At 49.1% G+C, this 16,185-nt stretch overlaps 4 protein-coding genes across 4 annotated transcripts; 3 read left to right on the top strand and 1 right to left on the bottom strand.

The window, feature by feature from the left end:
- Window positions 1-3: 3 nt before the first annotated feature.
- Window positions 4-2,916, top strand: PEX2_073470 (pentatricopeptide repeat protein; the record flags this gene model as incomplete). The annotated part of the gene is made up of 1 exon (XM_016744617.1): window positions 4-2,916. One exon carries the CDS (start codon window positions 4-6, stop codon window positions 2,914-2,916), a length of 2,913 nt encoding a protein of 970 aa, XP_016600588.1.
- Window positions 2,917-3,269: 353 nt separating this feature from the next.
- Window positions 3,270-4,751, top strand: erg1 (squalene monooxygenase erg1; the record flags this gene model as incomplete). The annotated part of the gene is made up of 2 exons (XM_016744616.1): window positions 3,270-4,428; window positions 4,483-4,751. The coding sequence occupies 2 exons, from the start codon at window positions 3,270-3,272 to the stop codon at window positions 4,749-4,751; spliced, it is 1,428 nt and encodes a 475-aa protein (XP_016600587.1).
- A 1,702-nt stretch (window positions 4,752-6,453) lies between these two features.
- On the bottom strand, window positions 6,454-9,843 carry PEX2_073450 (uncharacterized protein; the record flags this gene model as incomplete). Its single annotated transcript, XM_016744615.1, has 3 exons — window positions 6,454-9,038; window positions 9,092-9,163; window positions 9,225-9,843. The coding sequence occupies 3 exons, from the start codon at window positions 9,841-9,843 to the stop codon at window positions 6,454-6,456; spliced, it is 3,276 nt and encodes a 1,091-aa protein (XP_016600586.1).
- Window positions 9,844-13,636: 3,793 nt separating this feature from the next.
- Window positions 13,637-15,328, top strand: PEX2_073440 (uncharacterized protein; the record flags this gene model as incomplete). The annotated part of the gene is made up of 5 exons (XM_016744614.1): window positions 13,637-13,724; window positions 13,775-13,831; window positions 14,006-14,110; window positions 14,167-14,385; window positions 14,574-15,328. 5 exons carry the CDS (start codon window positions 13,637-13,639, stop codon window positions 15,326-15,328), a joined length of 1,224 nt encoding a protein of 407 aa, XP_016600585.1.
- Between the last annotated feature and the right edge of the window lie 857 nt (window positions 15,329-16,185).

Here is a 16,185-nt window from a genome sequence, read left to right as displayed (position 1 = left end):
AATATGCTTGCCCGCGCCGCAAAATCCGGCTCGATAATTCCCTCTCCGAATGCCCTCCGAGTGCTCCGCCAATTGGCCCTTGCCGGCTCAACAGTTGGCGGATTCTGCACCGTTGCAGCCCTCACGTACGAAGTCCATCGCCGGGTCCGCATTGCCGAGAAAATCATCGAGAACAAACGAACATTACACAGCACTGCCCCAAATTATGATGCAACATCTGCTGCCAAACGACTCAAGGTGATGGTCGAGGCTGCTGAAGCGGGTGAATTCATGGGCATTGAATCTCTCAAGACGAGGAATCGGAACGCACCTGACGGACCCCATGAGCCAGGGTTTCAGGCAGGAAAAGATGGCCCGAAGCCGAAGCCTAAACCCCTGGTCAGCTTGGAAAAACACCATGCCCGATCAAAACGGTCGCTCTTTGGGATCCACCCCCTTGCACAATCCAACTACGCAGGAAACATCGATCCTCCAAGCTTAGCCCACAACGCTGAAATTCTGGCTCGTGAGAAACAGCAGGGCGAGCTCGCACGAGAATCTGGCAAGCTGCCATTTGATGCCGAAATCCGCCGGTTGTTAAATCAAGAACGGGAGATCACTGCAGCGAATTTGTTCTTGGCGCACACTCGGCAGACACCTAGCATTTCTTGGGAACGCAGAGAGCTTGCATGTATTATATTTACTGCAAATTGCATTAAAGGAAATCTGTTCGTTGCTCGAACGTTGTTCAATCGCATGGACAAAGTCAGTGTCGTCTCAGGGGAGATGTGGGCTACACTGATGCATCTGCTTGCAAAAGAGGGCCATATCGACTCTGTCGGCATTATATATGATAAATTCAGAACCAGCTTTGATGTTCCAACCCATCTGTTGGAAGTTATCCTCCGATGTCTAATCGAGTCCAAACGGTTGGACTCCGCCAAATTCCTCTTCTTCCAGCGCTTCGAGGATGACCGTGACTGCGGTCTGTGTGGTGCTTATCTTGATGGATTATGGAGGAAGACTAGGAGCATGGAATTGCTGTCTTCCCAACTCGGCCTCATTCTCAAACGCCTCGAATCACTCGATCGGAAGCCAACTGAGAAACTTTTCAACCCAATGGTCAAGGCCATGGTTGAAACTGGCCGAGCCGAGGAAGCTGAGGCTATGGTTAAAGCAATGTCAACACGTTATGGGACCGAGCCTGGATGCCGGACCATTGGCTTGATTATCTACAACAGAGCACTTAACTGTGAATGGGACAGGGTCATGGATGGCATGCATGCTATGCACGAGCACGGATACACCCAATCAAAGAAGGATTTCACTATGATCTTCGACCGGGTCTTCTTGGAATACTATCCCACCCACACGGGCCAGCAAATCCTCGACTTCGTCACCTCTTGTATCAACGATTTTGACATACAACCCGACAAGGTACTCCACCGACACATCCTTGAAGCAATCATTGAAAAAGGCAACGAAGAGATGATCACAACCATTATGGACATGGCCCACGATCAGAATTGGAATACCGGTATTGACGATCGGTTTATCAAGTCACTCGTGAAGAGCCGAAAACTCGCAATGACCGACAATCCTGTAGGAATCTGGCGACTGAAGCAAGCCGCTAAGAACCGACAAGATCATCTAACCTCTTCCCGGCGCATCCTTGGGACTAGTTCTGAAACTTGGGCAGTACGAGGGGATAAAATTGCCCCAATTCATATTCCCGCCGAGGAATCTTTCCCTCAAACGGTGAGCGAGATGGTGGCCTCCAAAACTCCCAGTTTATACGTTCCGCTCCACAAGCGGATGGAGCACTTTATCAACATGGGCAGGCACACCGATGCTCTGGCCATTTACAATCACGCAACCACGGGCGGTTACGTTGTCAGACCACTTCACTTGAAGCTGGCTGTGATCGCTGCGATTCTCAGTTGCAAAAAGACAGGCTTGCCGAACGCGCGACGTCTGATTACATCCGAATGGGATTACTGGAAAAATGTTCCTGCTCTCCGTTATAGCAAGCGCTTCACTTCGTGGATTCCCATATTCTTCCAACGGGTCATGGAGGTGGACCCAGAAGCCATCGGGTATGGAGGCTTGATCAAGATGGCCATTTTTGAATATTATGATATCTGTGCCAACACCAATGGCCTTTCGGTAAAGCACTTCTGCGCGACTTCTACCAGCCGTTACCTTGTTGGGGGTGGAACGCCAGAACTCGCCGTCGATCTCCTCACAACCATCTACCAATCTCGGTGGCGGCTCTCTCATGGCTTCGACCAGGTACTATTGAAGATGCTGCTACGTGCATTTGCCAAGGTCCATAACTTCAAGGGGGTCTGGTGGTGCATAATGACAGTCCTCTCGCGGAATGAGCCCATCAACCAAGACTTTGTCGTGGAAGCCACCTCTCAGTTGGGCTCGTTGGAAAATGCGATCAGATCCTCTGGCTCTGCATCCTACGACGCCGAGGGACAAGTCTTGGTACTCCGGAAAATCGTGGGGGCATTGGAAGCCAAGTTTGAAGGTGATTCGCATTGGTCAACCATCAATGTATACCCAGAGTTGAAAAGGTCGAGACGTTCCAAGCCATTCAAACTCACCGAGCAACAACATTTACTTCCCACCACAGACCTAGGGGAACTCATTATGAACTTCGATGAAGAGTGGGAGTTGGATCTGTTGCTCAGGCGCAAGCAGTTCGATGCCCCTGACCATACAAAGTGGTGGTCTGAGTCCAATGTCTCAAACTTGCACACCGTCCCCTCGGAAGATCCTGAATACCCGTGGAACAACCCAGCGAATTGGGGTGTGCCTTATGTGGCTGAGAAGTACTCGTCCGACTATCACCTTGAGTTTTCACCTCGAGGGGATTACGAGGAGTATATGGAGTATGAGGATTATCAGGGGCATCGGGCGTCTCAGTGAATATGTATAATAATGTAAATAGTACTATGTACAATAACCATTCAATAGATCCATAAATAGATTCATCAATATCGATATACCTGCCAATCCATGGATGTTGTATATCCATATCAGTCCACTTGGAGATAACGGCGTGATGTCCCCTTCTGCGTAGAATTGAGAAGGCGGAGAGAGGAGGTCCAGGTCATCCTTTCACATGTCACGCCACCCCCTTCTCTCCGCCAAAGGAAAAAAAAAACATCAGCCCATAAACACAGGCCAATCGACTTTCATTTAAATCAATTGCTCCGGCCGATAATGGTCCTGCATCCGTCGTCTCTGTTCTGATATTATCTACTCTTTCAAACCCAAAAATGGCCCCCGTGCTTAAAGGCGACGCCTCCCTCTCCGTGGCCGCTCAACGCCGCATCGAACACCACGAAGCTGATGTTGTAATTGTGGGTGCCGGCGTTCTCGGTTGTGCCCTTGCAGTTGCACTGGGAAATCAAGGACGCAGTGTGATCCTACTGGAAAAATCGTTAGAGGAGCCCAACCGCATTGTTGGTGAACTGCTCCAACCGGGAGGTGTTCAGGCGCTCGAACAACTAGGGCTGCGGGATTGTCTGGAAGATATTGATGGCATTGACGTGAAGGGATACTGGGTTTCTTACTTTGGCGAACCGGTCCTCCTCGAATACCCCAAGGCCTCCCCAACCTCACCTACACCGTTGGGACGAGCCTTCCATCATGGTCGATTCGTGATGAAACTACGGGCAGCCGCTCTGTCCTGCCCAAATGTCACAGTGGTCGAAACCAAGGTGACTGACCTTGTCATATCGGCATATACCCAAGAAGTCCTTGGAGTCGAGTGTGTGACCAAGGAGGTCAAGGATTGCTACTTCGGTCAACTCACCGTGGCTGCCGACGGCTACAATTCGGATTTCCGCAAGCAACACCACCAGTACACACCCAAACGGAAATCAAAGTTCTACGGCTTAGAGCTCATCGATGCTAAACTCCCCGCGCCCAACACTGGCCATGTCCTCCTCAGCGATAATCCACCTGTGCTCATGTACCAGATTGGCACCCACGAAACCCGAATCCTTGTCGATATCCCCGATAACCTACCTCTGGCCTCGGTGAAGAATGGTGGTGTCAAGGGTTACATGCGAAATAACATTCTGCCCCAGCTCCCAGAGGGTGCTCAAAAGTCGTTTGCCGATGCGCTAGAGCAGGGCCAGCTACGGTCAATGCCGAACTCGTTCCTGCCTGCCTCGGTCAACAAGACACCCGGCCTGATGATTCTGGGAGATGCGCTCAACATGCGGCACCCTCTCACAGGTGGAGGCATGACGGTGGCGCTCAACGATGTCTGTCTCATCCGCGAATTGCTCAGCCCAGAGCGCGTGCCCACCCTCTCCAATACAGGCCTTGTTCTCGAACAGCTCGCGGAATTCCACTGGAGGCGAAAGAATTCTTCTTCGGTCATCAATATCCTCGCACAGGCTCTCTATGCGCTCTTCGCTGCCGACAGTATGTATGCCCACCTCTTTGGTTGATTTCCGATAACTAACTGTTTATCAATAGACCAATACCTCAAAGCTCTTCAGCGTGGCTGTTTCCGCTACTTCCAGATAGGACCAGTTGGCGGCCCCGTTGGGCTGTTGGCCGGTCTGATCAAGAAACCCCTCGTCCTCGTCAGCCACTTCTTCTCTGTCGCCTTCCTCTCCATCTGGGTTCTTATCTGTGATACCCCTCTGCCCAGGGTACTCCTCGCCCCATACTACGCTTTCATGATATTGTACACGGCCTCTATCGTGATTCTGCCGTACATCTGGACCGAGATCTGGTACTGATCTGGCTTGAATGCTTGAATTCATCAATTGGTGTTTTAATTTCCCTTTCAAAGCGATACTGGAGGATCCCAGCATATCATTTTCGATTCTCTCCCCGTTGAACATATTTGCCGATTCTACCGGCCAAGTCTTTCTGTTTTAATATCCCATCTTCGCCTTGTTTTTTGTCTTCCCAACGCCTTTATGTGATTTAATCATGTCCAGCATTGTCCAACTTCATCTGTGTGTTACAGATGTACTGTACTATATACTATACCATATGCCATACTATCATCTCCATGATAAATGATGCAATGTCAATATATTTCGAGCAATATTCCAATAATCAACGCTTTCTCTCCGCCAATGCTACATAAAATTCCCACAAAGTAAAAAACAAGTGCCTCTCCCCTCCCCTTACTTCCAGTACACATACACCAGATACACCATGGAGACAAGCACTGAAGATAACAAAAAAAGCAAAACCCTCAAAGCAGATTAACACAAAAACAACTGATAAGCCAACACCCCTAAGCAAAACGTAAACGAAAATGCAAAGAAATTCGGCGCAATCGGTATCGGGGTTGTCACACGAGTAAGCCAAGGCAAACCACCAGCCCCCGGCAACTGGAAACTCGAATTCGACCAATTCCAATTCCGAGAGAAAAGAGACATGACGGCACCGACTGATCGAATGGCGCAATTGTGGACGAAAGATAGGCTAGAATAGACCTCGCAGATTACGCCGTAGGCGAAGAAAAAGCAATAATACAAATACAGCATGAAAGAAAGGAATATCATCCACATCATTTCCTCTTTTTTTTCTTTTCTCTATTCTCGTTTTTGGGTGATCGGAGTATTTGTTGTTTGGGATTGGGATACACCCTTTTGGTATGTATGTATGCTGGGTGTGTGTATGTGGATTCTTTGTAGTTAATGGTGGATTGATGAAGCCGATGGGTTGCCTTGGATGGAGGGTTGTTCTTGGTGGGTTGAGGGAGGTGGGAGAGGACGAAGGTGGGCACGATGAAGAGAGGGAGGGAGAGAGGGTTTGAGAACTGAGACCTATTCTTCCCTTTGTTCTCTTGGCCTTTGTTATTTGAAGCCCAATCTTTCATTTAGGGTATGGACACTCTGTTGACTGACAACAGGCTAAGAAAGATGAAACGAGTTAAAGGCTGGGAGAGCAGAAGCATCAAAGACGATGCAAGCCAGGAAGTATCAGATACCACGACCTTCAGCAAGAAGAGGAAAAGGAACACCCTTTTTTCGAAAATTTTGGTTTGTTTCTCATTGGCAACAAGTTAATCTTTCTCTTTTGTACAAAACCAGGACCGAAAAAAAAAGAAAAAAATTTGGCATAAGAAAGATGAAAAGCATCAGACACAGAACCGGGTCTAACCATTTGAAACACAAAGAACTCCAAACAACTGGAAAGAAATCGTCTCAATGCATGGGAGGCGTTTCCTGGAAAATGAACCGGCCAACTTTCCCGATGGCAACGAATGCATGCATATATGAACCCTAATCCCTCAATGGAGAAAGGGGAAAATAAAAAAAAAAACCAAAGAGCAAAACAACGTATTTCAGGGGAACGTGAGTTCGTTTGTGGGGATACCGCGTGGACGGGAATTTGGAGGCAATGGAATCAGGTGGGACATGAGTATCTGCTCACTCCTTATGTGCTAGGGATGGTTTCAGAGGCGCAAAGATACACACTTCGTCAACCGCCTTTTCGCAAAGAATCATCTGCTGGGACGAGCTCATGACCGCCATTGATACCGTTTCGAGACTCCATTGACGACTTGGTGTTCTTGCGATTCTTCTTCTTCGTCGTCTGCCATCCATGGTTGCTATCGTTTGTGCCGTTAGACTGTCCGCCTGATCTTCGGGGCGGGTCTGAGTGTCGATCTTTCGTGCCAGAAGCAGCAGTGTGAGAGCCGTCGTGTCGGCCTTGGCCTTTAGGCTTGCTCTTGCCATTCACACCGTTCGCCTTTTCAGAGTGGTCTCCATTGGTCCGACGCTTCGAGTTGGTCGATTGATGCCGATTCTCATTCGGTCCGGATGCAGCAGGTTTCTCGCTCATCTGTCCCGAGTGCTTAGGCTGGCCGGGTTCCTTTCCTGGTCCTTGTGCTGTACCATTTCTTGGTCGGTCTGGACTCGTCTTCGCAGGTTGCTGTACCAGCTTCTCGGAATTCGATAGGTGGTAGTTCTGCAGCCGACTAGCGAGAAGCTCGGATTGGCCATTCGTGTCTGACTGCTTTTCCCCGCTCACACCATTGACCTTTTGCGTTTCCGGAGATGGCCGAGTGAAGACAGCGGAATGCTCCAAGTCAAAGGATCCGGAATCCTGGTAATCTTGAGACAAGGAGTCGGAGAAACTTGCAGGTGTGTTCATGTTGTGATCATCTGACGACGTATAATGGCTTGCCGCGGAGTAAGGGTCAATCAACTCAGGCGCATACGCCGAGCGGGGCTCACTCGGACGCACTGATCCATCGACGATCAACGGACCGGATGCAATTGGACGTGGAGCGGATTGGACCGGTTGCGACGGGGGCTTGGAAGTCGGAGTGTGCTCCGAGCGAGCCGTTTCTGACGAGAACGACCCTGGTCGGTAATCTGGCTGAAGGGGAATAAATGAATATCCATTCGAGACCAGGCCCATCTGTGTGGACAATGGCGGCAGCATGGAACCTTGCTGGAAGGCTTGAAGTTGTTGAGGGGTTATATAATAACCCAACACATCTTGCTGCCGGTTGTCATCCACAGAGTTTGACCGGGATCCATTGCTAGCCAGACTGTTCGAGCGCATTGCATTCTCGTCACCACTGCCTTCTCCGCCTTCGGACAACTCGGTAGTCGGCCTTTGTTTTGACCAGTTCTCCGTGGGTGGCGGCATGGTATAAAGGGGGATATAGCTGGGAAGAGAGGGCGAGCCCTGAGGCCGTGCAGGTTGTGAATGCGCACGAAGAGACTTCGGGGATCCGTTGACAGCCGACAATCGCCGAGAGTTACGGCGAGTATCAGGCATAACACTGACAGCAGAAGGCGATGGAGGGTTGGTGATGGTCGCTTGCGAGCCAGATGCACCAACCGAAGCATAAGTGGGGTTGTACATTGTCTGCTGTCGTTGAGTTGGGCTGAGAGTAGCATGGCTTGCTGTTCCTGTTCCTGATCTCGGCTGTGAGGTTTCCTCTGGAAACTCTTGTTGTTGAGGAACTGGAAATTGGATAAATGGCTGACGGATGAATACCGGAGGCGGTCTCCCAGTAATCAATGCCTGGCTATGCAATTGCATCCGCAATTCTTGCTCCTGCGCCTGCAAAAGCTGGATTTGTTGGTATAACTGGTCATGCAAAAGGTACTGGGCTTGCTGCTGTGCATGTAGAGAGATATCTGATGCATTGCCGTTGTTCGGCTGCCGGAAGTTCGACTTATTTGCGGTGTTTGACTGTCGTCGCCCGCCAGTGAGTCCACCTCGCGAGAACTGATTGTTGTATCTGCCGCCACGATTTCCTCCCCGTCCACCCCGCGATGGGAGGGAAGGTGTAAGAGTTGGCCGCGGTTGGGGTGGTGGTCGTTCCCAGGTCCGCTCCTCTTCTGCCGGGAACTCAAACTGCTGACAACAACCTTCTAGATCACCGTTTGCGATATGTTTGAAAGCCCTTCGCAATTCCAAATGTAATCCCCGGAATGAGGTGTCATCGGCGGTGTTGCCTAGGTTTCTTGACGTGTTGAACGGCTCCTCCACGCACAGTCGGTTGTTCAACATCAGATGCCAGCCCTTGGCCTCTTTGTTGATCAGGGTGCCGTCCCGTACTGAGATGACGTTCTTCTCATAGTCGAATTCGTAGCCATAATACCGGAAAAAATGAAAGAGCAACTCGCCAACTGATTGCTTGTTCTTGCGGCCAAATTGAGACAAGGTCTTGAGGTCGTCATCGAACGAGCAGACCAACCCATCCTGAGTCATCCTCTTCTTGTGTGGACGCGCTTGCAAACTTGGGAGAATTGGAGGGTTTCTTGTCTGCAGGAAATTAATGATCAAACAGATCCAGGTGTAAGAACTAAGGGTTCCCCCAAGTGCTGCATCATTGAGAATTCTTTGCTTCGTCCAGTGCTTGATAGCCATTGCCAGAGGCCTCACTCTTTCATCCACCTCAACATAGGTCCGAATCATTCGAGTGTTTTCTAGCGCCAAGGTATTATTGACATTCATGTCACAGGCTAACCGGAGCTCCGGGTCCCAAATTTTCACAATGGGGACCTTTGCGTGCGATACACACACCACCCGTTGCATCCCATCTGTTCAGATCAGTCTATCATTCGATCAGATTATGTCAACGGAAGTTCCTTACGTTTAGCCAACACCTCAGCCAACAGGCACACATGCTCCAACTCCTTGTAGTTGGTTGTGATGCAAATGTCCACTGCTCAAGTTAGTATTTATTTTTGCCTTTTTATCTCTGTGTCCAAAAAGAAAGAACCTACCATCCGAGTCACTCGAACAGAGCTTATTCCCTGACGAACCAAAAATGTTCGCCTTAATATTATGACCCGGCCATTGGTCATTGAAAAGCTTCTCCAATTTTCGAACAAGTTGTCGTCGTCGATCATCACTCTCGGCAGATGGTAACAATCGATCATACAGATCCATGATCTCGGTCGACAATTTTTTCTCCTCGTCTGGGCTGAGCTGCTCCTTCAATGCCCCCTTCTCCTCTGGTAGTATATCTGCCCCTAGACTATACGGTATCCGTCGTCGAAAATATGCCATGGCGGTCTCATATTTACATCCTCCGAGCGGTTTCCGGGAGAACGGGGGTAGATGTGTGGCTTCGGAGTGGGTGGATCGAGGGGAGGTGCTTCCGCGGGCGGGGGACGGCGACCGGGAGTGGAACGATAGGTTGCGCGCATGTTGATATGGAGTGGAAGGAAGGGAATTGGACTGGTGCGAAGTCAACGGAGGCCGAGCGGCGGTCTCGGGTACGTCAGATTGTGGCACATCGGATTGTGGCCTCCATGCCATCGTGGAGGACTGCGCCGACGCTAGCGAGGCGACGTCACGGTGGAGGGAACACTTCGCATTCCCATCGATTTTTGCGACCATATAGCAATTCGCAACTCCCACACCGTTGTGGTCCTTCCGTACGGTGGTTCGGCAAAAGAGATAAGAGTCCACTCCCACACACCACACAATATAATCCCCTCAGTTTCTTCTCAGTTGGAAATCACCGGAGAAATTTTGTGATCGATAAATTGGGACGAGGGAGGTTATGGCACGTGTGTAACACGTCACGGGTTCGTTGATATGTGTGAGACAACCGGGAAGCAGATCGTTTGTGGTGGGAGACTTTCAATCGCCCTTGACCAAAGTCGCGAAAAGCCGATTTTTTTTTTCCTTTCACTCAGGACCGATAAGAATTGAAGAGATGTAAAAAGACAATGCCTCAACCAGGAGATGAAAATATGACACGAAAAGAAAATAGTAAAAAAAAAAAAAACGGTCTTCGTGAGAGAGAAGAGAGCGAACGGTTCGAGGATTTGGATCAAAGAAAAGAGACAAAAAAGGACCAAAGTACTGAATGAACCATACAGTCCGTTGTCCCTATAAGCGAGTTGGTAGGAACCAGCCTGGGTTTCTGATTGTTGAGGAAAAGGAAGCGTAGCCAGAGAGGGGAATTTGAGAAGTTATGAAGATGATCGAAGCCCTGGAGGTCAGCCCCTGTCGGCGGTAAAGACACTGCCGACCGTCCCCTCTTGAAGAACTCCGAATCTTTCCAACGTCAACGATTTTATGTATGTTAGTCAAGGGGGCAATCGGATGAATACACACAGAATAAGTATTTACAAGTTCCAAGAGATGTGTTGAGTGAGAAATTAACGTTATAACGTTTGTTGGAGTAGCCCACGGAGTGAGACTATTGGGGAATAGCTCTCTATCCCTCAATTTCTAACGGTAACAATTAGGGGCTGACTTCTCTCCTTTGTCTCAAATATGATGTCTCGCTTATCTCTTTCTCACTGCTCTTTATTCTTTTTTTTTCTCAACTCCAGAAACCTGAAACCCTGAAGCCAGAAAGCCAAAATGCGGCCAGAGTTGCCCGCAGTATCACCGAGCTATGCATTCATGCAGGTACCATGACGGATTATCGATAACAAACCTAAGCAGTCGTGTTCGTTGAGCCCCTTGGATTACTGGTTATTGAATGAATACATCGATTTCCTAAGAAAAGCCTTATATGATCCATACATTGTAGGTGTACTCTCCTTTTTCTCTCCTGATCGTCGTTCTTCACTTCTCCCCGCGATCAGCATGGTCCTTGCACGTGTTGCTCACTAGTATAACCTAATCCATGTCTTTGGCCTGAGGCATACATATGACATTGTGCTAAACACTGTGCTATGTCCTTTCAAAGACTCATGTAGAAATCCATGATTCTGTAGACACTAAATCCTCGGTGACTCGAGAACACCCATATTTCTTTGTTTGGACCATGGACCACTATTGGCCCCATACTTCCCTCTAGAGTCCGAAGTGGCTCTCCGGATCCGATGCGGCTTGAGAGTATGAACATTGGGAGATATTAACTATTGGACCATTCGTCTCTAGGACTAGCCGAGGTGTCAGTCGTGAGGTGGTAGCCTTTGTTTATCGGGGCTTAGGGTCGCCACATTGGGAATATGAGGCTTGTTTGGCGTGTTTCTTTGTAAACAAGTAGACAGCTTCAACCATTTACCCCTCTTCAAGACTGACGTTGAGCAGCTATCAAGACAGCTCTAGCTTGTGACGTATAACGTAGCCCTACCCCCATATAATCAAGCATCCGACTATTACAACTAGCACCAGATTCGGCCGAGTACAGTCCCATGTACGACGAGTGGGAAGTTATTACACTCCCAAGGTAAAGCGGAGGCATGCTTGAGTGTATCTTGCTAGTGGTACATTTCCGGAGGGTTTGAAGGGAAATGTTGATAGTGTACGGAGTACCTTCCCATTAAATTGACATACACGGACAACAGAGCAGAGTTCTGTGGGGGGCTGATATCGGACCAGTGAAATACAAAAACGAAATCCCTCTTCTACCTCTATATACCTGAGTACCTCGGTGCCTCCGGTATCCAGTTATAGAGTCCATTCACCCCGATCACACCTATAGAAATAATCTCATGTACATGCGGGGGAAGACTCGGCCTGCTGACTGGCCCGTTGAGCCGGGTGAGTACATACTGCACATTGCAGCGGCCAATCCAGTTCAGAGGGCCGCGGACCTTGCGGAAGAATATAAAATGATGGCCGACGGACGTTGCCCCACCTCTCCTGAATTGACCGAGTTGGTCAAAGCACCGTTCAAAGTGTATTCTGGAAGCAGCAATGTTACTATTACATTGGCATCTTCTCCCGTGTGTGTTTTTTTTGGTATAGTTCCTAGTCTATTTATTAATAGGGGGGGGGACTTGCTTTAACTAGATGCATACGAGGCTCTCTATATTTGGGCAGGCTACCGCGGGCTTTATATACTTATTGCATGCATTTGTACTGACTACTATACATGGGGCTGCAGATCAGATTCCAGATGCGACTAGAGTGTTCACTTGCCTTGCAGCCTCTGATGCCGTCCATAGGCAGCCTCTTGGCAAGCTGACTGCATAGTGCAGAGCTTTTGCCCTTTCCAAGGTTAGCATCATTAGATGTTGACTCCGGGGAATCCCTTGTTAAAATCTGGTTAGATTGTTGAAGAGGATCTTAGAATCTAGATATTAGGAACTTGGAGTCTTTTGAATATTGTACCTAAATGGAGTATACAGAAGTACTACAACACAAGGTATACAACAGGGCAACACAATGTCAATGTCCACCGTTTTAAGTGGGGAATGGGCAGGTTTCCAAGATTCGAACATTATAAAGTGTAATATATCCCTGCCTGGTTTGGAGCAGATAAAAGTGGTACGGTGTAAAGAGACGGTAATAGTTGAATAATAAGTAATGGTAACTATCAGAGGGTAGCTCGACGCTTAGACACACGCCGTGTCCCCGTCCAATCTCCGGTGACCGGCCCCATCAGTGACGAATAGAAGCCCTTGGGTTGCCGGGAATTGCCGCGTACTTGGGATCTTCGAGGTACAGAAAAAAAAAGAGAGAATTGGTATTAAATGAAAGCATTGAATGACAAATAGGCTGGTTTTCGATTTGTTCAGTACGGAGTACAATATAAGAGACTTAGGTAGTTATATAGTTCATAGACACTTAAGACCCAACTATCGAGTAACAGAGAAGGAATTAGTTTTAAGTATCGGTTTAACACTAATAATAAGTATCCTACTTTTGAAAAAGAAATAATAAAAAAGAAAAGAGAAGAATCTCCTTTTTTTCCCCGTATACTTAATGTACAGAGTACTATTTTCCTCTTTTACATTACAATTTATGAAAAATCCCCCCCCCTCCTCTCCATAAGGTAATACACACCCACATTTCCCCCCCATAGGACCCTCTCTCTCCTTTTCCTCTCTTCATCCTTCCAATTTTTGGACTTCATCTGCCTCGTTGACTCGTGGTAGAAAGAAATACTCGGAGGCCTTTTTCCCGTAAGTGTGATTATATTTTGATTCCAATTGGATGGAAAAAAATATTCTATGCCCCATATACCCTATTGAACATAGTTGAAAGACCGCGGGAAAAAACACCTTCAAAAGGGTTGACCGAGACCGAGATATCTTTTTTTTTTTTGTGATCTCAAATTTCGATACTTTCTTTAAAAAAGCGTTGAAAGAAGATCCGGAGAACTGTTTAAAAAGTGTGTGTTGTGGATCGACGCTCACATTTTTTTTTCTCGACAGATCGCCTCTGACCGGATCATCTCCCCCCCTGAACCGTCGCACTTTGGATCCTTTTGATCTCGACAATGTCTTCGTACTACGAACCTCAGGGCTGGCAAGCACCCGCTGCGCGCCAGGCTTCTTGGGAGCAGCCGGCGCCTCCCTCCCGGTCAGGTATGGGATCAAAAAGCCGAGCACCGAACAAAAAAACTAACATTTGACAGGATCGAGTTCGGTCTCCCAGCGCGAGGATATCCCGGCCTTTTCCTCCCAATTTGACGGTACGGACACACTTCTGCTTGAATCTCTACAATTGCTTCTCCGAAATTCGAATCGCATAATGGGGGGAAAAGTTGGTGCTTTCGAAGCGAGGCGGTTGTGGAGATGACATGGGCATACTTTTTTTTTGGAAATCCTTTTGGGACGAGTGCTGATCTTTTTTTTTTTTACCCCAGAGGTCGATCGTGCGATCGACAATCTCGTCAAGAGCGGAAAGCTGTGGAATGCTCCTCGGCGGGATTCGATGCCCATGATGATGGGCCGGCCCTACCCCGACTACGGTATGTTGCGGGCACGGATGGCACCCAGAACGCGTTTCTGACTTGTCTCTTGACAGACCCTCGCATGGGTGGTGGCCCTCAGCGACACCATTCGATCAGCGAGTTCGATGGCAACCGTATGCCCCCGTCTGGCAATGCCCAGGGCTTCTATGCCTCCCAGCGGTACCAGGGTCGTCCCAACGAGGTGGAACAGATGATGCAGGCGAAACGTCGGATGGCAGCACAGCGTGAGAGGGAACTCCGCAACTATCACCAGGAGCAGCAGTACAACCGAAGTACGTGGTAGCGTCTTGTCTTCTTCTTCTTTTTGAGCCTCGTTATATTCCCCAGTCGGCTTTTTCTTTCCTTTTTTCTTTCCACTTCCTTGCATCTATGTATCCGTCGGCCTGTGTAATATATTTGGTTTGGCTTTTTCGTTTTTCTTTGAACACGGGGTTTTAATACTTTTCTTCTTCCTTTCAAGGCCTCCTCGCCGAGATGTCTGCATCCAAATCCGACCGCTCCACCAGCCCAGCTGCCGTGAGCGAGGACAGCCGTCGCGAACTCCTCGCCCGCCAGCACCGCGCCCTGTACGGCAACGAAAGCCCAGCCTTTTTCCCACCCGGTGCCTTCTCCGATGATAACCCACGCCCAGATAGCCAAGCCGGCGGTGGCACCCCATCGTCCGGTGTCCGTGGATCCTCCCCACGAGGCATGGACCCATTCGGCCTGACCCAGGCTGGCGCCACTAGCACCGATGCCACGGGCATGCAGTCGCCCTCGCGCGCCAACAGCACCTCCTCGCCTAGCTCTGCCATCAACGCCAGCTTCGGCGCCGAGCAGCCTGTAACCTCGACCTCGTCGCCCGGTGCTGACTCGCCCTCATCCCGCCAGGCCGCTTCCAAGCCCGTCGCTGGTCCTATCGGCTCCGTTGGTCCCATCGGTTCCCGTCCCGCCCCCGGCCCGACATCTGCGCCCCCTGCCAACCAGGCCTTGAATAAGCGCTCTATCACTCCCCTCCCCTCCCCGCTCGGGCTAGGTTTCACCCCCGCTGACCCCGCTGCTGGCCCCGCCACTGAGCGTACCTCCTCAGCTGGTCCTACCCCGGCTGTGACCTCTGCAGCTGGTGCCCCTGGCGCTAAGGACCAAGCTGGTGGTGTCGGCCTCGGCTGGAGCAACGGCAGTGGCGTCTGGAGCTCCAAGAGCGGTCTCGGCGTGCAAGCTTCTGTTTGGGGATAAGCAACCCTGAATTTCTGGTTTTTTTTTATGGCATTACTTTTTTGATGGCATTACTCCAAGTAGGCGCTTGTTGCATATTGGACTTGGGGTTGAGCTGGCCTACTACTAGGCGGGGGGCAAAGGACGGGGTTTACTGGGGTTTGGAAATATTCCCTCAAATTGGTGTTTGATCTGTCTGGATGGTATGATGCCTTATTCGTCTTTCCCCGTTGGGTCTTAGGTTCAGCATGTTATTTGTTGTTCTGCTTTTTTTGGTTTGGTTTTGCTATTCCGGTGCCCGTGCGAATATGGTCGGAAATATGGCGCTTTATCTGTGATGCTCGTGGGCTATGTATGGGCTGTCTCATTTTTCTCGGTGTTTTTCATGTCGGATGCACAGGTCTTTTTTTTTCATCTTTTTCATCTTTTGGGGGGTGGTGGTACGGGAAACTTGCACATTGTGACTTTTATTTAATTTTGGATCCCTGTTTTTTTACTATATATCTCCATATGGAGATGGGGAGGCGAACAGAGGCTCAAAACGGAATGTTTCTTGGATTCGGATATTCGACTTATAATTGTTTTTCTCTCTTTTTCTTCCCTTGTTCTTTCAGGGTGGGATATGACTATAATGCAGCTGGTGTAAGGGTTGCTGGGGTTTGTTTACTTCCAAGGCTATATATTGACGGGATTCTTTGCTATGGACAATATCAGAGAACGGAATGTCGTGTCCTTATATACCTATTGAGTTCTCATTTGTTGTCTTGTCCTACGAAGGTATTAGTATGCAGTATAACGTGCCTTCTTACTTCGCGACACGATAGTCATCTCTTCTATTTTGGGCTTCTCATCTTTTATGCAAGTTGTGTTCTGATACC

The sequence above is a fragment of the Penicillium expansum genome (assembly GCF_000769745.1).
Source record: "Penicillium expansum strain MD-8 chromosome Unknown contig254, whole genome shotgun sequence".
NCBI classification, from domain to species: Eukaryota; Fungi; Ascomycota; class Eurotiomycetes; order Eurotiales; family Aspergillaceae; genus Penicillium; species Penicillium expansum.
The sequence above is the reverse complement of the archived record's forward strand: the minus strand, read 5'-3'. Positions and strand labels throughout refer to the sequence as shown.